At 40.4% G+C, this 26215-nt stretch overlaps 1 protein-coding gene across 2 annotated transcripts in view; it reads left to right on the forward strand.

Moving 5' to 3' along the window:
• Window positions 1-19223, forward strand: part of PPEF1 (protein phosphatase with EF-hand domain 1) — a 153396-nt gene extending 134173 nt beyond the window's left edge. For both annotated transcript variants that reach the window (XM_055376684.2, XM_031005700.3), the window contains exons 18-21: window positions 9381-9487; window positions 15246-15409; window positions 17073-17157; window positions 18581-19223. In XM_055376684.2, coding sequence (XP_055232659.1) covers window positions 9381-9487; window positions 15246-15409; window positions 17073-17157; window positions 18581-18792 — 568 coding nt within the window. In that variant the 3' untranslated portion in view covers window positions 18793-19223. The remainder of the gene's footprint in view (window positions 1-9380; window positions 9488-15245; window positions 15410-17072; window positions 17158-18580) is intronic.
• The last annotated feature ends 6992 nt before the right edge of the window (window positions 19224-26215 follow it).

A 26215-nucleotide genomic window follows, 5' to 3' on the forward strand; every position in this document is an offset into this window, starting at 1 on the left:
TATCAGGGAAATGCAATGCACAACCACAATGAGATAGATACCATCTCTCACCAGTTAGAATGGCTGTTATCAAAAAGACAAAACGTAAGTGTTGACCAGGGAGTGTAGAAAAGGGAACGCTTGTACTCTGTTGATAGGAATATGGATTAGTACAGCCATTATAGAAAACGGTATAGAAGTTCCTCAAAACATTAAAAATAGAAGTACCGTATGATCCAGCAATCCCACTACTGGGTATATATCCAAAGGAAATGAAATCAGTATCTTGAAGAGATATTTGCATTCCCATGCTCAGTGTGGCATTATTCACAATAGTCAAGATATGGTAACAACCCAAGTGTCTATCAAGACAGAAAAAGAAAGTGTGACTGATATACGTGTGTGGATTTATATATTATATAGATATAGATATATCACATATCTATCTATCTATCTATCTATCTATCTATCTATCTATCTATCTATCTATCTATCTAGTAATTCCTTGATATTTGTAGGGAATTGGTTCCAGGAGCCCTCTCAGATACCCAAATCCCTGGATGCTCAAGTCACTTATATAAAATAGCATGGTATTTGCATAAAACCTATGCACATCCTTCCATATACTTTAAGTCATCTCTAAATTACTTATAATACCAAATGCACTGTAAATACTATGTCAATAGTTGTTATACTGTATTGTTTAGGGAATAATGACAAGAAAAAGTCTGTACATGTTAAGTACAGGCACAACCATCTGTTTTAAAAAAAATAAATTTGGCCAAGCGCAGTGGCTCACGCTTGTAGTCCCAGCACTTTGGGAGGCTGAGGCAGGAGGATCATTTGAGCCCAGGAGTTCGTGACTAGCTGGGCAACATGGTGAAACCCCATCTCTACATAAAATACAAAAATTAGCTGGACGTGATGGTGCACACCTGTAATCCCAGCTACTCTGGAGGCTGAGGCAGGAGAATCACTTGAGCCTGGGAGGTCAAGGCTGCAGTGGGCCAAGATTGCACCACTGCACTCCAGGTTGGGCAATAAAGTGAGACCCTGTCTCAAAAAAAAAAAAAAAAATCCACTGAAGGGAAACCCATGCATACAGAGGGCTGATTGTACATGCACAATGGAATATTATTCCAACATAAAAAAGAAATCCTGACATTATGACAACATGGATAAACCTGGAGGGCATTTTGCTAAGTGAAATAAGTCAGACAAATACTGTATGACATCACTTATATGTGGAATCTAAAAAAGCTGAACTCATAGAAACAGAGAGTAGTATGGTGGTTGCCAGGGGCTGAGAGGTGGAGGATGTCTGGAGATACAGGTATATCAAATCATCACATTGTATACCTTAAATATATACAATTTTATTTGCCAGTTATAAATATGTTATAGTTTTATGTCAATAAAGCTGGAAAAAATCCTCTGTGTGTGTGTGTGTGTGTGTGTGTGTGTGTGTGTGTGTGGACATATATCCATAAGTTTTAGTGGCTTTTTTAATGTAAGATTTTACAATGTGGAATTTATGGAATTTATATGTTTAAAATTTTAATAGCTACTTCAAAAGGGTTATAACATTGGACAATCTGGAAAACAACATACCATATTTATTTATAATTTCATTATAATTTTTGGATTTTTACCTTTGTTTAGAAAATTTCTCTTTCTCTGTCTCTGCCTCTCTCTGCACACACACACACACACACACAAATTCTCAAATTTAACAGCTACGTTGAGATGTAATTTACATACCACAAAGTTTACCCATTTACAATTCAATGACAGTACGTTCACAGAGTTTTGCAACTATCACCATTATCTAACTTTTGAACATTTTTGCCATCCTAAAAAGAAAACTCATACCCACTGAGCAGTCATTTCTCAGTCACCTCCTCCCATCACAGCCGTAGGCAACCACTAATCTATTTTCTGTCTCTATGGATTTGCCTATTCTCGGCATTTCATATAAATGAGATCACACAATATGTGGTCTTTTGTGGCTGGCTTCTTTCACTCAGCACAATGTTTTTGAGGTCATTCATGTTGTATTCTATATCAGTACTTCATTCCTTCTTATGGGTGAATAATATTCCATTGTATGGATAGACCACATTTTGTTTGTCCGTTCATGAGTTGATAGATATTTAGGGTGTTTCCACTAGTTGGCTATTATAAACAATGGTGTTATGAACATTCATGGGCAAGTTTTTGTGTGTACATGTTTCATTTCTCTTGAGTAAATACTTGGTAATGGAATTGCTGGGTTATATGGTAACTCTGTGTTTAACATTTTGAGAAACTTGCAAACTTTTTTCCCAAGAAGCTAACCAGTTTACCATTTCCACCATCAGTGTGTGAGGATTCCAGGTTTTCTACATCATTGCCAACTCTTGTTATGATCTCTTTTTATTTATTTATTTTTTTGAGACAGAGTTTCACTCTTGTTGCCCCAGGCTGGAGTGCAGTGGCACAGTCTTGGCTCACTGCAGCCACCACCTCCTGGGTTAAAGTGATTCTCCTGCCTCAGCCTCCCGAGTAGCTGGGACTACAGGCATGCGCCACCATGCCCAGCTAATTTGTGTATGTTTAGTAGAGATGAGGTTTCTCCATGTTGGTCAGGCTGGTCTCAAACTCCTGACCTCAGGTGATTTGCCCGCCTCGGCCTCCCAAAGTGCTGGGATTACAGGTGTGAGCCACTGCGCCCAGCTTGATCTCTCTTTTTTCTTATTGTTCTCTTAGTGGTGTGAGGTAGAATCTCATTGTAGTGTTGCGTTGTATTTCCCTAATGATTAATTATGTTGAGTATCTTTCCATGTGCTTATTGGACATTTGTACATCTTCTTTAGAAATATTGTATTTCAGGTACATTTTCCATTTTTAATTGTCACTCTTTATTTTTGCATTGCAAGAGTTCTTTATTCTATATACACATCACTTATTCAGTATATATATATATATATATTTTTTGAGACAGGGTCTCACTTTGTTGCCCAGGCAAAGGCGATCATGGCTCACTGCAGCCTTGGCCTGCGGGGCTCAATTGATCCTCCTGCCTCAGCCTCTGAAGTAGCTGGGGCTACAGGCACAAGCCAGCACACTTGGCTAATTTTTGTATTTTTGATGAGACGGGATTTCACCATGTTGCCCAGGCTGATCTTGAACTCCTGGGCTCAAGAGATCCACCTGCTTCAGCTTCCCAAAGTGCTGAGATTACAGGCGTGAGCCACCACGACTGGCCACTTGTTCAGTATTTGATTTGCAAACATTCTCTCCCATTCTGTGGGATCTCTTATCCCTTTCTCTGTGGTATTATTTGTAGTGCAAACATTTTTCATTTTGATGAAATCCAATTTATGTGCTTTTTTGGTGTTGTTGTATCTAAGAAGGCATTGCCTAACTCAGAGTCATAAGGATTCATTCCTATGTTCTCTTCTAAGAGTTTTATAGGTTTAGCTCCTACATTTAGGTTTCTGATCCATTTTGAGTTAATTTTTGTGTATGGTGTGAAGGAAGGGTTCAGCTTTATTCTTTTACATGTGGATATCCAGTTGTCCCAGAACCATGACTCAAAGACTATTCTTTCCTTCTTGGCACTTCTGTCAAAAATCAGTTGACCATAATGTAAGGGTTTGTTTCTGGCCTTTAAATTGTATTCTATTTGTCTATGTCTATGTCTATCCTAATGCTAGTACCACACTGTCCTAATTATTGTAACTTTACAAACTTACTACAGTTTTAAAACTGGTAAATGTGAGTTGAACTTTGCACTTCTTTTTAAAGATTGTTTTGGCTATTTTGGGTCCCTTGCATTTTCATGTAAATTTCAGAATCAGCTTGTCAATTTGCAAAAATACCAGCTGAGAATTTGATAGGGATTATGTTGAGTCTGTAGATCAATTTGAAGGCTATTATCATCTTAACAATATTAAGTTGTCCAATCCATGAACATGAAATATTGTTCTATTTAAATCTTCTTTAATTTCCTCCAATAATATTTTGAACTTTTCAGTGTACAAGTCTAGGACTTATTTTGCTAAATTTATTTCTAAATATTTTATTCCTTTTGCTGCTATAGTAAATGGAATTGTTTTTCTTTTCTTTCCTTTTCTCTTTTTTTGGAGACAGGGTCTCACTCAGTCACCCAGGCTGGAGTGCAGTGATGTGATCATAGCTCACTGCACCCTCAAATTCCTGGGCCTTACATTAAAATTAGCGTGCACCACCACACCCGGCTAATTTTTTCAATTTTCTGTAGAGACAGGGTCGCACTATGTTGCCTAGGCTGGGTCTCGAACTCCTGGGCTCAAGTGATCCTCCAGTCTTGGCTTCCCAAAGTGCTGGGATTACAGATGTGAGCCACCGCACTTGGCCTGTTTTCTTAATTATATTTTTAGATTCTTGATTTCTAGTGTATAGAAATACAATTGATTGGCCGGGCACGGTGGCTCATGCCTGTAGTCCTAGCACTTTGAGAGGCTGAGGCGGGTGGATCACGAGGTCAGGAGATCAAGACCAGCCTGGCCAATATGGTGAAACCCTGTCTCTACTAAAAATACAAAAATTAGCTGGGCGTGATGGCACACGCCTGTAGTCCCAGCTACTCAGGAGGCTGAGGCAGAAGAATGGCTTGAACCCGGGAGGCGGAGGTTGCAGTGAGCCAACATCATGCCACTGCACTCCAGCCTGGGCCATGGAGCAAGACTCCGTCTCAAAAAAAAAAAAAAAAAAAATTGATTTTTGGATATTGATCTTGTACAATCTTGATTAACTTGTTAGTTTTAATCTTTTTCTAGTAGAGTCATTGAGATTTTTTATAACCTAGATCATATCTGTTAATGGAGACAGTTTTACTTCTTTTCCAATCTGGATCCCTTGTATTTATTTTTCTTGTATAATCATCCTGGTTTTATTTTTCTTGTATAATCATCCTGGCTAAAACCTCCAGTACAGTGTTGAATAAAACTGGTGAGGGCAGATATACTTGTCTTATTTCTGATCTTAAGGGAATGCATTCACTCTTTGATAATTAGGTATGGTGTTAGCTGTGTATTTTTGTAGATGCCTCTCGTCAAGTGGAAGAAGTTTCTTTCTATGCCTAGTTTGGGTAGTGTTTTTATCATGAAAGAGTGTTGAATTTCATCACATAAATTTTTTCTGCATGCATTGAGATGGTCATGTGATTTTTGCGATTTTTAAAAATTTCAACTTTTATTTTCAATTCAAGGAGTACATGTGCAGATTTGTTACATGGGTATATTGTGTGATGCTGGGGTTTGATGTATGAGTGATTTCATCACCCAGGTAGTGAGCATAATACCTGATACTTAGTTGTTCAGCCCTTGCCCTCCTTTCTGCCTCCCCCTCTAGTAGTTCCCAGTGTCTGTTTTTCCCATCTTTATGTCCATGTGTACCCAATGGTGAGCTCCCGCTTAAAAGTGAGAACATATGGCATTTGGTTTTCTGTTCCTATGTTGATTCACTTAGGATAATGGCTTCCAGCTGCATCCATGTTGCTGCAAAGGAAATGATTTTGGTTTTTTTATGGTTGTATACTATTTCATGGTGTATATGTATTGCATTTTCATTATCCAATCCACCATTGATGGACACCTAGGTTGATTCCGTGTTTTTGCTATTAGGAATAGTTCTATGATGAACATACAAGTGCATGTGTTTTTGGTACAATGATTTATTTTCCTTTGGGTATATACCTAGTAATGGGATTGCTGGGTCCAAATGGGAGTTCCATTTTTAGCTCTTTGAGAAATCTCCAAAGTGCTTTCTACAGTGGCTGAACTAGTTTGCATTTACACCAACGGTGTATAAGCATTCCCTTTTCTCTGCAGCCTTGCCAATATTTATTATTTTTTGACTTCTGAATAATAGCCATTCTGACTGGTGTGAGATGGTATCTCATTGTGGTTTTGATTTGCATTTCTCTGATGTTCAGTGATGTTGAGCATTTTTTCATGTTGGTTGGCCGCTTATAGGTCTTGTTTTGAGAAGTGTTTGTTCATATCCTTTGCCCGCTTTTTAATGGGGCTATTTGTTTTTTGCTTGTTGAATAGTTTAAGTTCCTTATAAATTCTGGATATTAGACCTTTGTTGCATACATAGTTTGTGAAGATTTCCTCCCAGTCTTTAGGTTGCCTGCTTACTCTGTTGATATTTTCTTTTGCTGTGCAGAAGTTCTTTAGTTTAATTAGTTCTCATTTGTCAATGTTTGTTTTTGTTACAATTGCTTTTGAGGACTTAGTCATAAATTATTTGCTAAGGCTGATGTCCAGAAGGGTATTTCCTAGGTTTTCTTCTAGGATTTTTATAGTTTGAGGTCTTACATTTATTAATAAGTCTAATCCATCTTGAGTTAATTTTTGCATATGGTGATAGGTAGAGGTCCAGTTTCATTCTTCTGCATATGAATAGCCAGTTATCCCCGTGTCATTTATTGAATAGGGAGTCCTTTCCCCATTGTTTATTTGTCCTGTGTTAATATGGTATATTACATTGGTTGATTTCAGCTATTAGACAAAGCTTGCATTCCTAGAATAAATCCCACTTACCCATGGTGTATAATCCTTTTTATATGTTTCTGGATGCCATTTGCTAGTATTTTGTTGAGGATTTTGTATCTATATTCATAAGAGATACTGGTCTGTAGTTTTCTTGTGATCTTTATCTGGTTTTTGTATCAAGGTAATACTAGCTTCTAAGTGGGCAGTATTCCCACCTCTTCTTTTTGGAAGAGTTTGTGAGTGATTGGCATTAATTCTTCCTTAAATGTTTCATAGAATTCACCAGTGAAGCCATCTGGCTCTGGGCTTGTCTTTGTGAATCATTTGATTACTTAGTCTTTTTACTTGTTACAGGCATGTTCAGTTTTTTAATTTCTTCCTAGTCAGTTTTGATCGTTTGTGTCATTCTAGCAATTTGTCCTTTTCATCTATGTTATCTAATTTGTTGGTCTACAGTTGTTCTTAGTATTTCTTTATAATCTTTCTTACTTTTGTAAGGTCAGTAGTGATGTCCCCTCTCACTCTTGATTTTAGAAATTTGAGTCTTTTTTCTTTTTTTCTTGGACATTCTAAAAGTTTGACAATTTAGTTTCAAAGAACCAATTTTTAGTTTTGTTGATTTTTCTTTATTATCTTTCCATTCTCTATTTCATTTCTTACTGCTCTATTCTTTATTATTTCCTTTTATCTGCTTATGTTGGGTTCAGTTTACTCTTTTTTCCAATTTTTTATTTTATTTATTTATTTTTTTTTTTGAGATGGAGTTTTGCTCTTGTTGCCCAGGCTGGAGCGCAATGGCGTGATCTCGGTTCACTGCAACCTCTGCCTCCCAGGTTCAAGCGATTCTCCTGCCTCAGCCTCCCAAGTAGCTGGGATTACAGGCGTGAGCCACCACATCCAGCCTTTTTCCAATCTTTTAAAGTGGAAGATTATGTTACTGATTCGAGATCTTTTTTCTTTTTTTAATATAGGCATCTATAGCTATAAATTTTTATCTAAGCACTACTTCATATGTTTTGGTATGTTGTATTTTCATTTTCACTCATCTTAAAGTATTTTCTGACTTCTCCTGTGATTTCTTCTTTGACCTATTGGTTAAGATTTTGTTGTTTAATTTTCTCATATTTGTGACTTGCCCAAATTTCTTCTGTTGTTAATTTTTAATTTATTTATTTTCCCGAATTACTTTGTTATTAATTTATTTCTTTCAATAAATCCTAAATTTTCTTCAAAGTAAAGATACTTTGATCTTAATCCTTTTAAATCTATTAAGGCTTATATTATGGCCTAGCATCGAGTCTATTGTGGAGAATGTTCCACATGTACTATAGAAGAATGTAATTCTCTTGTTGTTGGGTGGAGTGTTTTATACATATCTTGTGAGGTCTAGTTGGTTTGAGTGCTGTTCAAGTCTTCTCTTTCCATGTTGATTTTCCACCTAGTTGTTTCATCCATTACTGAAAGTCGACTATTGAAGTCTCAATATTATTGTTGAATTGTCTATGTCTCCCTTCAGTTCTGTCCGTTTTTGCTTCATGTAGTTTTGAGCTCTGTTGTTAGGTTCTCATGTGTTTATAATTGCTTCATCTTCTTGATGGACTGTTTTATCATTATAAAATACCTCTCTTTGTCTCTGGTAACAATTTTTGTCTTAAAGTCCATTTTGTCTGCTATTGGTATGCCACTCTAGCTCTCAGGCTTGCCGTTTGCATGGAATTTCCTTTTTGTCTTTTTCCTTTTAAACTGTTTGTATTTTTGAAACTAAAGTGTGTCTCCTATTAACAACATATAGTTAGATCTTGTTTTGTTGGTTTTATCCAGTTTCACAATCTCTGCCTTTTATTTAATCCATTCTCATATGATGTTATTATTGATATGCCTGGATTTACATCTATCATTTTGCCATATGTGTGTGTGTGTGTGTGTGTGTGTGTGTGTGTGTGTACATGCACACAAAATACAAAGAGGAACAAAATAGTCGTTATATGTATGTGTGTGACTATTTTGTTCCTCTGTTCCTCCTTTATTTGAAAATTTATTTTTGTAAATGGTCTGAGGTAGAGGTTGAAGTCTAGGTTGTTAGCTAACTATCCTAGCACTCTTCTTAAAAATTGTCCTTTTCTACTGAATTGCAATACCTCTGTATTATATATATTATTCCCATACATAGTTTGATATATTTATGAATTTTTTTTTTTGAGATGGAGTCTGGCTCTATTGCCCAGGCTGGAGTGCAGTGGTGCAATCTCAGCTCACTGCAACCTCCGCCTCCTGGGTTCAAGCAATTCTCCTGCCTCAGCCTCCCAAGTAGCTGGGACTACAGGCACGCGCCACCATGCCCAGCTAATTTTTGTATTTTTAGTAGAGACGGGGTTTCACAATTTTGGCCAGGATGGTTTCAATCTCTTGACTTTGTCATCCACCCGCCTCGGCCTCCCAAAGTGTTGGGATTACAGGTGTGAGCCACCACACCCGGCCTTTGTTTATGAAATTTCTATTATGTTCTACTCATGTATTAGTCTTCTCTTGTGTCAATATCTGTTGTTTTATCTCAGTGATTTAATGATAAATTTCAATATCTGGTATAGTAAGTTCCTCTTTATTTTCCTTCTTTTCAAATGATTGTTCATGCGAGTTTTGACATTCAAAAGAAAATACTATTTGTAATCCTTTTAAAACTGCATGAAATGCATGTGTGCATGCACACACACATACACATACATATACATATGCATATATTTACCATCTAGTAGCGATATGTGAGAATCTGGGCAATTCATTTAAAGTAAAAATTCATAAATAGTAATATTGCACATTAAAATGAAACACAACAGGATGATTTATGTTACTTTTACCTAATTATTGTTTTCTTTGCAGAGTGGATACTATGGAAAACAGCGCCATCAAGATATTAAGAGAGAGAGTGATTTCACGAAAAAGTGACCTTACTCGTGCTTTCCAACTTCAAGACCACAGAAAATCAGGTAACAAATTTGTATAACATTTACCATTTCTTAACACACCAAGTTACATACAGATCACTTTTCATTTTCCTTGCTTCCTTAGGATTTCAGTTCTCCATTTTTACTAAGAAAGAAGAATAGAGATAAAAATAAAATATCCATTATTTGCTCAAAAAAGGCATATTTCTCCCTTTTAGCAAGCTATTTTCAACTTGGAAAACTAACAACAACCCTGAATTAAACTTTTTTTTTTTTTTTTTTGAGACAGAGTCTTGTTCTGTTGCCCAGGCTGGAGTGCAGTGGCGCGATCTCAGCTCACTATGACCTCCACCTCCTGGGTTTAAGCAATTCTCCTGCCTCAGCCTCCTAAGTAGCTAGGATTATAGGCATACACCACCACGCCCAGCTAATTTTTGTATTTTTAGTAGAGATGGGGTTTCACCATGTTGTTCAGGCTGGTCTTAAACTCCTAACCTCATGATCCGTCCGCCTTGGGCTTCCAAAGTGCTGGGATTACAGGCGTGAGCCACCCGGCCCTAAACCTCTATTCTGATAGTATGCTAGACTAGATGTTCTGGAGGGCCTTCTTGTTAACAAACAGCTAGATTTTGGAGGATGTAGAATGTTAATGCATTTATCAGCCTCGCAGTAATGTGAATCTTCCAGCTGCATCTTCACTTTCCGTGAAAGATGATTTGAAACCACATGTGGGAGCATGGAACAACAAGAAACCACAAAAGACTAGATTTTTCTGGGGCCCAATGCTGATATTGGTATAGCAATCAATTCTGAGACTAAATTATAATATAGTAGGAAGATGGAAAACTGAATTTGAGACTTCCATCATCATGCTTGGACCCTCAAAGTGGCTAAAGTTGTCCAAAGTCTGTAATGCTCCCTGACTCCTGGCAAGCAAATGCAAATTTATCTTTGAGGGAAGCATCCCTAATTTTGGCCACTCACGTATCCAGAGATTAAGGTCAACTCACATGAGCTCACAATCAAAAATTACCAAACAAACAAGGATACAAACTACCATGAGTGAGAGTCAGCAGAAACAACAATTATTTCCCCGAGGACATCAAATATTGGAATTATCAAATAAATATGTTCAAAGGAAATATGGAACCAGAAACATGCATTTGGGAATGATTTGAAGAAAAACCAAAGAGATAGAAAATATGCTTGTTAAAAAAAGAAAAAGCATAATGAATGGGTTAAACGGAAGATTAGACGCTACTCAAGAAAGAATTAGTTTAGGAGTTATAAACAGGCCAGGCGCAGTGGCTCATGCCTGTAATCCCAGCACCTTGGGAGATTGAGGTGGACAGATCACATGAGGTCAGGAGTTTGAAACCAGCCTGGCCAACATGGTGAAACCCCACCTCTACTAAAAATACAAAAAAAAAAAAAAAAAAAAAATTAGCCGGCCATAGTGGCAGGTGCCTGTAATCCCAGTTACTTGGGAGGCTGAGACAGGAGAATTGCTTGAACCCAGGAGGCAGAGGTTGCAGTGACCCGAGACCGCACCATTGCACTCCAGCCTGGGTGACAAGAGTGAAACTCTGTCTCAAACAAACAAAAAAAGAGTTATGAACAATAAAATAAGAAGTTGAACATACACCTACTCAGAGTACTGGGAGGAGAGAATAGAATGTAAGAGACCATATATTTGACATGGTAATGGCTGAGACATTTCCAGAATTGATAAAAGACTCAAATTCATAAAGAGGAACAGTGATTCTCAAGTAGAATAAATGAAGTTAAATCCACACCTACACACATTTGTTGTGAAACTCCAGAGCACCAGTAGCAAAGAAAAAATCTTTAAAAAGCAGGCAGAGAGGAAACACATATTGCTACAAAGATATAACAATTAGACTGATAGATTTCTCAACAGTTGCAAAATTAGACCATAGAATCATATACACAAAACATTGGAAATTAAATTTAGAAAAACATATACCATGAAAACACTAACAAAAACAAAGCTAAGACAGCTTTATTAGTATCAGGCAAAGTAGACTCTAAGGAAGTATATATTACTAGAAATAAAAAAGGACATTTCATAATGATAAAATATTAATTATGCCAATTGAATCCATTCTAAATGTGTATGTACTTATTCATATAGCTTCAAAACTATTCAAAACAAAATTGACAGAATAAAAAGTAGAAGTAGAAAAATCTACCACGATAGAGGGAGGTTTTAATACTCCTCTCTCAGGAACTAAAAGAACAAACAGATAAAAGATTAGCAGACTCTTCTTTTTTTTGAGATGGAGTCTTGCTCTGTCGCCTAGGCTGGAGTGCAGTAGCATGATCTCAGCTCACTGCAACCTCCGTCTCCCAGGTTCAAGCAATTCTCCTGCCTCAGCCTCCCAAGTAGCTGGGACTACAGGTGTGTGCCACCACGCCCAGCTAATTTTTTGTATTTTTAGTAGAAGTGGGGTTTCACTGTGTTAGCCAGAATGGTGTTGATCTCCTGACCTCGTGATCCACCCGCCTTGGCCTCCCAAAGTGCTGGGATTACAGGCGTGAGCCACCATGCCTGGCCAGCAAACTTTTTTCTTAAAAGACTACATAGAACTCTGTACCCAAATTTCAGAATGCATATTCTTATCAAGCACAAATGGACCATTTACAAAAAGTGACCACACACTGGAACATAAAGTGAATCTCAATAGGTTTTGAAGAATTGGAAACATTACAGAATAAATTCTCTGACATATACAACTCAGTAACATAAGATAGTAATAAAGTCACCCTTTGGCTTGGAAATGAGAAATATACTTAGAAATAATCCTTGGCTCGGGCCAGACGTGGTGGCTCACGCCTGTAATCCCAGCATTTTGGGAGGCCGAGGAGGGTGGATCACGAGGTCAGGAGATGGAGACCATCCTGGCTAACACAGTGAAACCCCATCTCTACTAAAAATACAAAAAATTAGCCAGGCGTGGTGGCGGGTGCCTGTAGTCCCAGCTACTCGGGAGGCTGAGGCAGGAGAATGGCATGAACCCAGGAGGCGCAGCTTGCAGTGAGCCAAGATTGCGCCACTGCACTCCAGACTGGGAGAGAGAGCGAGACTCTGTCTCAAAAAAAAAAAAAAAGAAATAATCCTTGGCTCAAAGAGAATCACAATGGAAATTAGATTGCTGAAACTGAATGACAATGAAAATACAATGTATTAGAATTTATGGGATGCAAATTAGAGAGGCATTGATGATAACCTTAAATGTAAAAGATATGATTAACAAAGTAAAAAAAAAAATTTTGTTTTTGTTTTGTTTTGTTTTGAGATGGAGTCTCCCTCTGTCACCCAGGCTGGATGGAGTGCAGTGGCACGATCTTGGCTCATTGCAACCTCCGCCTACAAGGTTAAAGCAATTCTTCTGCTTCAGCCTCCCCGAGTAGCTGGGACTACAGGCATATGCCACCACGCCCAGCTAATTATTTTTGTATTTTTAGTAGAGACAAGGTTTCATCATGTTAGCCAGGCTGGTCTGCAACTCTTGGCCTTAGGTGATCCACCTGCCTTGGCCTCCCAAAGTGCTGTGATTACAGGCATGAGCCACTGTGCCCGGCCAAAAAATGGTTCTTTGAGGGAACTGTTGAAGTTGACGAAACCATGGCGAGAGAGAGAGAGAGAGAAAAAAAACAAATAACCAGTGCAAGTGTAGGGAGGAGCTGCTGTCTAAGGCTGAGAGAGAGGACCCAAGGAAGGAAAAACTTGGAAGGGACCCCCTACTCCCAATCAAGAGATGAGATCAAGCCCTCATTGGTGAGGATGTGGCTATGGTCCGCTGGACAGGGCAGAAGTTCACTGAGGTGCCTCAAGTTACAGTTGGGTCTCCGGCTGGTGGGCCAGGACTGGAGAGGATGGAGCCACCCACTGAGGTGCCAGCAAGACTCTCTTTGGGCTGTGCACCGCCGCGTCTCCCACACACTAATGGCGAGGAAGCCATGGGCTGTGGTGTCAGTGAAATTTACTAGAAGGTGGGTGCCGCTACATTTTCCACACATGCTAACCATGCAGTGCTGTAGAAACAAGAAGCAAGGCACACCAGAACCAGAAAGAAAAGCTTTTTCTTTTGCTATTCTTTGCAGTGTTCTTCCTGCACTGTCTACTAACAGAGACTAACGTTATACGAGCTGCCAAAGAGGAAATGATTACAGGGTCCAGCTCTAGTATCACAAAACGTGCAAAAAAAAAAAAAAAAAAAAAAAAAAGACTAGTTTTGGAGCTAAGTGGGAATAAATTGATAGCTGGGGTAGCCAGCAATTAGCTTTTAGATAACAAAAATCTTAAAAGATACCATTCACAATAGATAATCAAGTACTGTGGGAGAAACCTAATGAATGAGGTATGAAATTTCTTTTTTTTTTGAGACGGAGTCTTGCTCTGTCGCCCAGGCTGGAGTGCAGTGGCGCGATCTTGGTTCACTGCAAGCTCTGCCTCCTGGGTCCATGCCATTCTCCTGCCTCAGCCTCCCAAGTAGCTGGGACTACCGGCGCCCGCCACCATGCCTGGCTAATTTTTTGTATTTTTAGTAGAGACGGGGGAGGTATGAGATTTCTAAGATATTATTAAGATAAATCAAAGGGGACTGAAATAAACGGGTGGGTATTACTGTGTTGAAGGACTATAAGGGTTGAAGTTGTCAAGATACAAATTCCTCCCAAATTGAGCTATAGTTTCAATGCAATCTCAGTCAAAATCCCAAGGTGGGGATTTTTCAGTAGATCTTGAGAATCTGTATCTAAAAGTCATGTGGAATTACAAAAGGCCCCAAATAGCCAAGATGTTCCTGAAGAAAAAGAATAAGGTGGGAAGACTTTCCCTATTATATATCAAGATCTATTATAAAAGTACAGGAATTAGAATGGTATGCAATTGGCACAAGAATAGCCATATAGACAATGGCAGCAAGTAGAGAATCCTGAAACAGATTCACGCATATACAGACACTTGAAGGTCCCACTGCTGAGCAGTGGGCAAAGGAGTCTTTTCAATAAACGATGCTGGGCCAAATGGATATCCGCATAAAAATAGAAACAGCCTATATGTAATAAAGATATTTGTGTTTTGAAAAATTACATATATTAGGAGGAAAAGAATATTAGTTGTGAAATGACAGGTGAATAATACATCTTTTATTCTTTGTATTCTTTTGTGTTTTTCAAATCTTCTATAATAAGCAAACCTAGGCCGCGCATGGTGGCTCACACCTGTAATCCCAGCACTTTGGGAGGCTGAAGTGGGCAGATGACTTGAGGTCAGGAGTTCAAGACCAGCCTGGCCAACATGGTGAAACTCTATCTCTACTAAAAGTACAAAAAAATTAGCTGGGTATGGTGGCGTACACCTGTAATCCCAGATACTTGGGAGGCTGAGGCAGGAGAATCACTTGAACCCAGGAGGCGGAGTTTGCAGTGAGCTGAGATGGCACCACGGCACTCCAGCCTGGGTGAAAAGAGCCAGACTCCTTCTCAAAAAAAAAAAATAAATAAATAAGCATACCTTACTTTGTTAATCAAAAAAAGGAAAAAAAAAATCTAACACCTAAAGTCTGATTTCTTACAGGTGACAGGAAGGACATGATCTGTGGAACACTGAAGATATCCTTGAGTTAGTTCTCCTTCAGGGCTGCAGGGCCTGGGAGGATAAATTATGAGGGAGAGCAGCTGGCCCCATGCTGCCCTGGCTCTCCCAAGGAGGTTGCATTCTTTAAAATCATATTTTAACAAATCATTTGGGCTTTGTTATTGTTGTTGTTAGGAAAACTTTCTGTGAGCCAGTGGGCTTTCTGCATGGAGAACATTTTGGGGCTGAACTTACCATGGAGATCCCTCAGTTCGAATCTGGTAAACATAGACCAAAATGGAAACGTTGAATACATGTCCAGCTTCCAGAATATCCGCATTGAAAAACCTGTACAAGAGGCAAGTGAAACATAGCCCCAGCTAAAACCTGGCCAGGGTGAAACATAACTTAGTCCTTTGAAAAGCTGGGAGTGGCCGGGCACAGTGGCTCACGCCTGTAATCCCAGCACTTTCGGAGGCCAAGGCGAGCAGATCCCGAGGTCAGGAGTTCGAGACCAGCCTGACCAACATGGTGAAACCCCGTCTCTACTAAAAATACAAAAATCAGCCGGGTGTGGTGGTGCCCACCTGTAATCCCAGCTACTCAAGAGGCTGAGGCAGGAGAATTGCTTGAACCCAGGAGGCGGAGGTTGCAGCGAGCCAGGATTGCACCATTGCACTCCAGCCTGGGTGACAGAGCGAGACTCCGTCTCAAAAAAAGAGAAGCTGGGAGTGGGATAATCTAATAGATGGAGTGGCAGTCTTAGGAAAAGCCGAAGGGGAATCTCCCAGGTACACTGTGGTCTGTTCAGCAAATTTGTGTGTTCCCAGGATAAGTAAAAAGAAAAAAGAAAAAGCTTCCACAAGCAAGTCCACATCAAATACTGGATTTTTTTTTGTAAGTGCTGTCTAGCAGAAGGGGAGATATGACATCCATGCTTTTTGTTTGTTTTTTGAGGTGGAGTCTCGCTCTGTTGCCCAGGCTGGAGTGCAGTGGTGCAATCTCAGCTCACTGCAACCTCTGCCTGCCACGCTCAAGTGACTCTCCTGTCTCAGCTTCCCAAGTAGCTGAGATTACAGGCGCCTGCCACCATACCCAGCTAATTTTTATATTTTTAGTGGAGATGGGGTTTCACCATGTTGACCAGGCTGGTCTTGAACTCTTGACCTCAAGTGATCTGCCCACCTCGGCCTCCCAAAGTGCTGGGATTACAGGCATGAGCCCCTGTGCCTGGCCTGACATCCATGCTTTTATACAACATACCATTTCCAATACTTAATATATTGCTTGTTAAGCCTGAGCGTACAGACTTGCTGACATGACCCAGAATATGTCTGAAAGAGTTTTGAAATGTAGAATCTTTTCTTAGAATGTGAATATCAGGGAGATTTATCAGATCCCCATACTTATTAGTTAACAATTCATCAGCAGTTAAATATGACATTGAGCTGAAAAGGAGCTGGTTGGAGCTAGGACTTGGGTGATCATTTGCAGCGAAGATGAGACGTTAAGAGCAGAGAGAAGGGAAGTAAAGGTAGGTTAGAGACTAAAATATCCCCAGGAAGGAGGCTTTTGACGTCACTTCAGAGGCAGTTTACCATGATGACTAAGATCACAGGCCTTGGCTTCAGGCAGCCGAGATTTAAATCCCACTCACCAGCTCTGTGACCCTTGGGAAAGTTCCTTTATCTCCCTGTTTTCAAATTTGTAAAATGGACATAATAATAGTTCTGTTCTTGTTCCTTCTTGTTGTAGAGGACCGAATGAAATAATCCACATAAAGTTCTCTGTAAATGGTGGCTGTGTTAGTTACTGCTGCCTTATTCATTTTGGCCCTGTCCCCTAAGGATCACAGACTGAATGAAGAGGGTGGGGCCTCCAAGGGAAGGCTGGCCTTCTCAGATTTCTGTCTAAATCACATCATTTCAATTGTTGATGATGTTTTCTGTTTGTTACATTTGCTAAAAGCGATCAGTGTCATGAATTCAATATGTTCTAACACTTAGAAAATCTTTATTTTAGGCTCATTCTACTCTAGTTGAAACTCTGTACAGATACAGATCTGACCTGGAAATCATATTTAATGCCATTGACACTGATCACTCAGGTAAATAAATGAACTTGGATGAGTCCATTTAAAAAGCGTATGTGTGTGTGTATGTTGGAGATACAAAATGAATACACTTTGATTGAGCCCTATAATTAATATGGTTTGACACCTTCATTGGTAAGATGGAGGCCTGCTTATGCATACTGTTAAATGAAAATTGTAGGAGCCCGTTGATTTGGACTAAGCTCCTTCACCAGGCCCCAACAGACTAGACTAAAAGTCAAAATAGGGTAGCAGTAGTAGAAAGCAAAGGCTAATCTGGTTCTCTGAAATCAGAACTCTGATTTTATCTATTTCGTTCTTCATCTAACACGATGAAACTTGAGGGGAAAAACAAACTCATTTAATATTATTGTTATTTCAGTTTGGCTGCAGACTCTGTATTCAAGACCATAGAGTCCTACAGAAGCCTATGTAGCCATCAGTCAAACTGAAATAACTTTTTATAAATCACCAGCACAAATGTAAAGATGATTTACTATCCATTTCAGTATCTTAGTTACTCATGGCCATAAAAATCATTCCTAGAAATCTGATTCTGTTTTGGGGAGTAAGAGCTATGAAAAGTCATTTTCTGCTTTTTTTTTTTTTTTTGCGACAGAGTTTTGCTCTTGTTGCCCAGGCTGGAGTGCAATGGCGGGATCTCAGCTCACCACAACCTCTGCCTCCCGGGTTCAAGCAATTCTCCTGCCTCAGCCTCCTGAGTAGCTGGGATTACAGGCATGTGCCACCACACCCTGATAATTTTTATTTTTAGTAGAGACGGGGTTCTCCATGTTGGTCAGGCTGGTCTCGAACTCCCGACCTCAGATGACCTGCCCACCTCAGCCTCCCAAAGTGCTGGGATTACAGGCGTGAGCCACTGCACCCGGCCTTCTGCCTTTAGCTTTGATGCACAATTACTTATTTTCAAATTTTTAAAAACTCATCAGATAATCCCCTAATGCAGAGACCTTTGAACACCGAAAAAAAAAATCAATGATCAACACATTAAAGTAAATGATTGCCTATGAAAAAGGCAGCACCATTGTTTGTAATCCTCTTATTGACTCCCACGGTATCTTCTCCCTCTGCTTTGATGTCATCCTCCTCTCTGCCCTCCTTCCATGCACCTCACCTTTCTATTTTAGGTCTTGTCATTTCTATACCACATTTAGTCTCATAGTCCACAACCCCGTCCCCATTTCTTCACTGTTTGCTCATTCTGGCTTTAGAATAAGTTCAGGATCCCTTGGTAGTTGAAAGTGAGATATTGTTTCTTACATTTATGATCTTACTCTTCCATATCCTTCAGTATCTTCATGATTAGGCAGTTTAGTGAGTTTCTAACTGGGGCTATTTAATCAGTGTGGGTTCCCCAACCCTTGCCTTAGGTGGGTCTTAAAATGAACACTCACAACCTTCTCCTATATTCTTTTAGGCCTGATCTCCATGGAAGAATTTCGTGCCATGTGGAAACTTTTTAGTTCTCACTACAATGTTCTTATTGATGATTCCCAAGTCAATAAGCTTGCCAACATAATGGACTTGAACAAAGATGGAAGCATTGACTTTAATGAGTTTTTAAAGGCTTTCTATGTAGTGCATAGATATGAGGACTTGATGAAACCTGATGTCACCAACCTTGGCTAAACACAAATGAGAGCTTCCCTCAGGCTCCCTGAAACAGCCTGGCCCAAATCACAAGTACAGTCCTTTCCAACACCCGTGAAATTCACAGTCAGTAGCAGAGAAAAGCAGATCCCAATTCAAACCACAAACAGATGCATAGTATGGGTTTTGGAAGTCCCTAGCAAGCTGTTATTGGTAAGATTAGGTTAAATGTCAGTAATAGGATTTGGTTTCAGCGTTAGTACCTACATATTGCCAGTGAGAAACTGGGTTTGAACCTAGTGGTGTTCTCGTGAGTGCCACCTAACCAGGAGGCCAGAGCGGTTTGAAAACATCCTGAAAGGAACTCATACAGCACAAGAGAAAACTACTAAGCATGACATCTGTGAGTGACTGAGGGAGACAGGAGGAATACCAGGTTATTCATGGAATAAAGTCTTTCCATCTTTAAACTGTGATCTTCTTTGGAGATTTTATAAGCCAGTGATCCTCAATTAAGGGATCCACCCTTCAGGGATGAGAACCATAGTGGATTCTTGGGGGGAATCTGTGGGAGTGTATTGTTTGAAAAAGCGTATTTTTGTGTGTGTGTATGTTGGAGATACAAAGTGAATACACTTGGATTGAGCCCTATAATTAATATGGTTTGACACCTTCATTGGTAAGATGGGGCCTTGCTTATGCATACTGTTAAATGAAAACTGTAGGAGCCCATTGTTTTGGACTAAGCTCCTTCACCAGGCCCCAACAGACTAGACTAAAAGTCAAAATGGGGTCACCCATGCTGAGGTCCTGTGTCATCTCAGGCCAGCTTCAATTGGCATAATAATGAAGTTCCCTCTGCCTTACAACAAAAAGTAACCTGATGTTAACCAATCAATTATTTGTTTATTGTTATTTCCCTGCTGTCTTACAAGGAAGGTAACTTTGAAACAACCAGTCTGCTTTTTGTCCTTTGGTTCTGCTTTCTTCAGTTTTTCTCTGTCTATAAAACCAACCTCCTCTGCTCAGCTTATCAGAACACTTTATTTTTACGGAAGGAAGTGTTGCCTGATTCTAGAATCACAAACAAAGCCAGTTAAGATCTTTAAATGTTATCTTTTGACCAATCTGGTGACCATAAAAGGGACCATAAGGAGACTACTAATTACTCTTAAGGGCTCTTGAGGAATGCAGGAGACGTGCTGCTGACCCCTTTCAGGTCCCCTGTCTTCCTCACAGAGTCCTAGGTGTTGTAAATAAGTTCCTTTTGTGCCAGACTCTGCTGTTTTTGCATTGAGACCCCTGAATTTTTTGGCCTTCAAATCCAAGGTAAATGCCAAGAGTGAGCATTTGACTTTGGGGTACTGCTATGAGTTGAATATGGTGTGTCCCCTCTGAAACTCATGTTAAAATTTTATTGCCATTTTGGCCATGTTGGGAGGTGGGGTCTTTAAGAAGTGATTAGGTCTTTAAGAGGGATTAGTGCCTTTCTCATGGGAATAAGTTAGCGATTAAAGAAGTTCAGCCCCCTTTTCTCTGGTGTGTGAGTGCTCTCTCTCCCCTGCTCCTTTCACTTTTCCACCATGCTATAAAACAGCATGAGGGCCTCACTGGATGCAGCCACCCAATCTTGGACTTCCCAGCCTCCAGAACCATGAGCTAAATAAACCTCCATTCTTTATAAATTACCCAGTTGCAGGTATTCTGTTATAGCAACACAAAGCAGACTAAAACAAATACCAAGGGTTTGTGCCATAAGAGGACACATGGCTTTTGGGTTTGCAGTGGATGATGAGTCACCGGCAGGGGCTGCAGTTTCAAAGGTAACTGACAGTAGTTGCAGTAACTGACTGTTACTGTAGGAGTGAGCCTGGCTTTCAGAATTCACAGCTATCTATCCACTTTATTTCTTCTCTTCTTGTGTGCTGAGGTAAGAAAAATCATTAGCTAAGTTAAAGGGATTTCAGAGCCAAAACCAACTTTGCTCTGAGAGACCCAAGTTCCAACATAAAAATAGGATCCTTCATTTCTAAAGAACTGAGTACTCCTGGCTTTAGGCTGCCGCTTTGTTAGTGGTTCTTTCCCTCCCATGGACAGCTATAGGTTTCCTATTTGTCATGTTTTTGTGTCCTGAGAACTTGGTCAACCAACCAAAAGGTTGGCAGTTGCCAAGAATATGGCTAGACAGAAATGTGGGTTGCACCCTATTTGTGACTAGCATACTGACTGTTATGTCTAAATCTTTCTTTCTTTTGGCTGTCTTTGGTAGTCTGGATTTTGATCTAGAAAGATTAATAAGAAACATAATGGACACCCCAAGTTCTAATGCATGCAAATATAGTCCCCCTTTAGGGACTCCAGACAGCTGTGTATTCAAACATTATGGTCCATTCTTGTGCACGTTTTTAAACCTATGGGCAGATTATACCAAAGACTTGGCCAGGCACGGTGGTTCACGCCTGTAATCCCAGCACTGTGGGAGGCTGAGACAGGTGGATCACTTGAGGTTAAGAGTTTGAGACCAGCCTGACCAACATGGTGAAACCCTGTCTCTACTAAAAATACAAAATTAGCCCAGCATGGTGGTGCACACCTGTAATCCCAGGTACTCGGGAGGCTGAGGCAGGAGAATCACTTGAACCCAGGAGGCAGAGGTTGCAGTGAGCCAAGGTCGCACCATTGCACTCCAGCCTGGGCAACAAGAGTGAAACTCCATCTCAAAAAAAACAAAAACAAAAAACGATTATACCAAGGACCATTTGGAGTTCCAGTGGTCTTTATGTGGACTGTTCAAGCCTCCCAAGGTTGTTTTTATTCTTTTATTTTTTTTATTTTTATTTTTTGAGAGGGAGTCTCGCCCTGTCTCCCAGGCTGGAGTGCAATGGCACAATCTCGGCTCACTGCAACCTCTGCCTCCCGGGTTCAAGCAATTCTCCTGCCTCAGCTTCCCGAGTAGCTAGGATTACAGGCGCATACCACCACGCCTGGCTGATTTGCATCTTTAGTAGAGACGGAGTTTCACCATGTTGGCCAGGCTGGTCTCGAACTCCTGACTTCGTGATCCACTCGCCTCAGCCTCCCAAACTGCTGGGATTACAGGCGTGAGCCACCACGCCCAACCTCTTTTTATTCTTAGAACTAAATTAGCAGACTGTAGCTATAGGGTTAAAGTCTGAATGGGATGTATATAATTGATTAGCATGTAGAGGCTTCTAAGCGCTCTTTCTCTCTGTCCTCCCCTGCCTACTTAGAATCTGCTGACATTTTTGCTTGGTTACCTGCCCAGGATTCCAAAATAGCCTTTTTAAAAGCTTCATTGCAAAGAGCTAATGAAAGGCTAGAAATGGAAGATATCCCCCACACCAAGGATGGTAAAACTGATGTAACTCCTACTGCTCCTCTCTATCCTACTTTGCCTGAATATTTAGTCTATTAATACTCTGTCTGAATTGCCTTTCTTCTGTGAAAAAAAAAAAAAAAAAACCATTAAACAGTTTCCTTGTAGCATAAAACCATCTGAAAATTCAGGAGACAATCCTGGAGTGATTTACATTACCTGGATAAAAACAGCTCAGGGCCATAGGTTAAAAATTTTGCAAACCCAGGGAAGACCTTTAATCTGAAGAATTTACAGTCTTTTTTTTTTTTTTTTTTTTTTTTTTTGAGACGTAGTCTTGCTCTTGTCACTCAGGCTGGAGTGCAGTGGCGCAGTCTTGGCTCACGGCAACCTCCGCCTCCCAGGTTCAAGCGATTCTCCTGTCTCAGCCTCCCGAGTAGCTGGGATTACAGGCACCCACCAACATGCCCGGCCAATTTTTGTACTTTTAGTAGAGACGGGGTTTTGCCATTTAGACCAAGCTAGTCTCGAACTCCTAACCTCAAATGATTTGCCCACCTCAGCCTCCCAAAGTGCTGAGATTACAGGCGTGAGCCACCATGCCCAGCCAGAATTCACAGTCTTAATTATAACTTAAGATCCTGGGATGGGGGCCGGGCGCAGGGCTCAAGCCTGTAATCCCAGCACTTTGGGAGGCCGAGGCGGGTGGATCACGAGGTCAGGAGATCGAGACCATCCTGGCTAACATGGTGAAACCGGTCTGTACTAAAAATACAAAAAAAAAAAAAAAAAAAAGCCGGGTGTGGTGGCAGGCTCCTGTAGTCCCAGCAACTCAGGAGGCTGAGGCAGGAGAATGGCGTGAACCCGGGAGGCAGAGCTTGCAGTGAGCCGAGATGGCGCCACTGCACTCCATCCTGGGCGACAGAGCGAGACTCTGTCTCAAAAAAAAAAAAAAAAAAAAAAAAAAGATGCCGGGATACCTGACCTACACCAACTAATTTACATGTTGGTGGGATCTGGAAAGCCCAAAAATAGATGAAAGAGGCAGAATGGTATTTTCCTAAGAGTTATATTAGTGACCTGACAAGCCCCACCTGGTCCATTTACCGGTCAGACAAACGCTGAAAGACTGCAAATGACCTTAGGAAAGCTATTTCCAAAGTATTTCAGCTCTATGGCAACCAACAACCTAGAATGACTTGTGGGCCTGCCCCAGGGCATTCCAATAAGCAACCCCTAAAACTGCGGTTTCGAAAAAATAGTTGTCATTTGTGCAAATGATCAAAACATTGAAAAAGGGACTACTCCCAAAGAATTTGAGAGAAGCCCTTAAAAACAAGCTGCCTACCTCTGATCATTTCTATGTTAACCACCAAGACTGACAGGCCTCCGAAGACAGCTCTGGTAAGTTTCTACTGGTTAGTTTTTGCCCTGTTTGTTAAAAAGCTCTGCCCTGAAGGCAATGATCTAAGTAAGGAACAGGATTTTGAAATTCTTTCTAAAAGAAATTTATATCTGTAAAGGAAATCTCCATTTGTAAGGGTATCTCCCTCTCTGCACCTAAACCATTAGAAACTTTTACAACGAGAAAGGCACTGGCTTAAAAGCTTGCATATCAACGTTTACCTTTGTTTAAGTTGCTTTTCCTGTCCATCTTTTTTTTTTTTTTTTTTTTTTTCCTGAGATGGAGTCTTGCTCAGTCGCCCAGGCTGGAGTGCGGTGGCGTGATCTCGGCTCACTGCAAGCTCTGCCTCCCGGGTTGGTTCACCCCATTCTCCTGCCTCAGCCTCCCCAGTAGCTGGGACTACAGGTGCCGGCCACCATGCCCGGCTAATTGTTTTTGTATTTTTAGTAAAGACGGGGTTTCACAGTATTAGCCAGGATAGTCTCGATCTCCTGACCTCGTGTTCCGCCCACTTCGGACTCCCAAAGTGCTGGGATTACAGGAGTGAGCCACCGCGCCCGACCGGGCAAATGAATCTTAATGAAAGCAATAAGATCTGCTTCTTTCTGTGTGTATGTTTGTATATCTATGTGTTATGTGTATCTGATATTTTCATACCAAAGTATATAAAAGAGCTCTATTTAATTGGCTTAAAGAAAAAGTGTTTAAAGTCATTAATTATAAAGCAAGCATATTTTTCCCCTAAATTTACTAGTCAAACAAGCTTATTACCTCTTAGATGTATAATAAAGCTATAAAGCCAACCAAAGAGCAAAATACATGAAAAAAAAATCTTGATACCTATCAGTCATGGTGATACAGAAGGGCTGGGCTCCTGGCTAAACCCAACCCATAAGCCTGGAACCTTGGCCCTAAGTGAAAACAGATGACCCCGTTTTTCCAGCCAAATGTTGCCATTTTTGGCCTGCCCTGCCCCTATCCTTTGCCGATAAAAGACTTCAGCTGGCAGAGCAACACAAGTGGCTGAATGTCTAGGATACAAGCAGCTGAGTGGTGAGCAGAGACGCAGTGCGCGTCAGAGACTATGGATAGACACGGCCAACTTCAGGCGGTGCGGCTTCGGAGAGGAGCCCAGCCAGAGACGGCCGGGCTTCAGGGAAAGATCACCCTCCCATCCCCTTTCCAGCCTCCCTTTCTGCTGAGAGCCACCCACCGCTCAATAAAGTCTGCATTCATCACCTTTCAAACAGTTCATCGGACATGAACCCGGGTTCTGAGAGGGCAGGGTTTGCCACCCTGACCCTCCACTGACCTGGTTGGCACTTGGCCATCCCCGGATGGCAGAACTGAAAGAGCATTGGTTGTAACATGCTTGGACGCTGCTGCAGGGCCCACAAGAGCCTGCTCCCACCAGAGAAGAGTGACCAGTCGGTCTCAGGATTCATTTGCTCTGGTTCCTGCACTCACTCGCTTGCACGCTCCCTCCTGCCAAGAGTAGCCAGTGGCGGGCTGAGTGGAATGAGCTACTCCAGTTTCCGCCCACGAAGGAGTTCAAGAGAACTATCGCGTCTCAATAGGAAAGGGAAAAAAAGCAGAGTGGAAGAACCATGTTTAACCTATTAATCTTTTTGCTTCTGTAGTACTTATAGTTTCCTGATTTTTTTGAAAAATAACTTGAGGTGATGGCTAGCTTTGCTTAATGAACAACTCAAGCATAATTGTTAAAAATGAGTAAATTAGGTGTATGTAAATGGGATACAAATTGATAAATGAACTTTTCAGTTTTGAAAACCTTTTACAGTAACTTAAAGTCCTGTTATGATTAAGTAATATTCATGAACTGTCTGAGTCATTTCCAATTAAGTTAGAATACTGAAACATTAATTTGAACATAACTTTAAATTTATTTTTGGCTTCTTAAATTTTATAGAAAGACTAAATATGGCTGGGTGCGGTGGCTCATGCCTGTAATCCCAGCACTTTGGGAGGCCGAGGTGGGCGGATCACGAGGTCAGGAGTTCCAGATCAGCCTGGACAACATGGTGAAACCCCATCTCTACTAAAAATACAAAAATTTGCTGGGCATGGTGGTGGGCTTCTGTAATCCCAGCTACTCAGAGGCTGAGGCAGGAGAATTGCTTGAACCCAGGAGGTGGAGGTTGCAGTGAGATCGCGCCACTGCACTCCACCCTGGGTGACAGAGCAAGACTCTGTCTCAAAAAATAAAATAAAGACTAAATATATTTTAGTCTATTTAAAGAAAAGCTATGGAAAAATAAATATATTTTGGTCTGTTAATATGAAAAATTGTACTTTGAGAAAGTGCATATTTCTAGAAATTATGAAACTTAATTTATAGAATACTGATTCACAATTGCTAAGGATTAAAAATTCCAATAATAAAACTACTATAAAGGAATTCTGTATGCAAACTAAAGAAAGTAAGATGTGTTTTGGTGAGGAAAAAATAAAAGGATACTTTTTTCTTAAAAAGAATAATTTTGTCTAATTTGGAGGTTATTTAAAGGTTGTTTCAAAATAAGGATTTAGGAAGGAAATAGAAATGAGGTAGGGAGGAACCAGTAAGAGCGATGTCAAGAAAGTTATAAGTATGAAAATGTATGTTTGGCTTAAAAAAAAGTTGAAAAGAGAAAAAGTAATTTTTTTTGTATGAGGAAGAATTTTTGTTGTCAAAATGATAAGGGAAAAAGGAAAGTAAA

The sequence above is a fragment of the Gorilla gorilla genome, chromosome X (assembly GCF_029281585.2).
Source record: "Gorilla gorilla gorilla isolate KB3781 chromosome X, NHGRI_mGorGor1-v2.1_pri, whole genome shotgun sequence".
Classification (NCBI taxonomy): domain Eukaryota; kingdom Metazoa; phylum Chordata; class Mammalia; order Primates; family Hominidae; genus Gorilla; species Gorilla gorilla.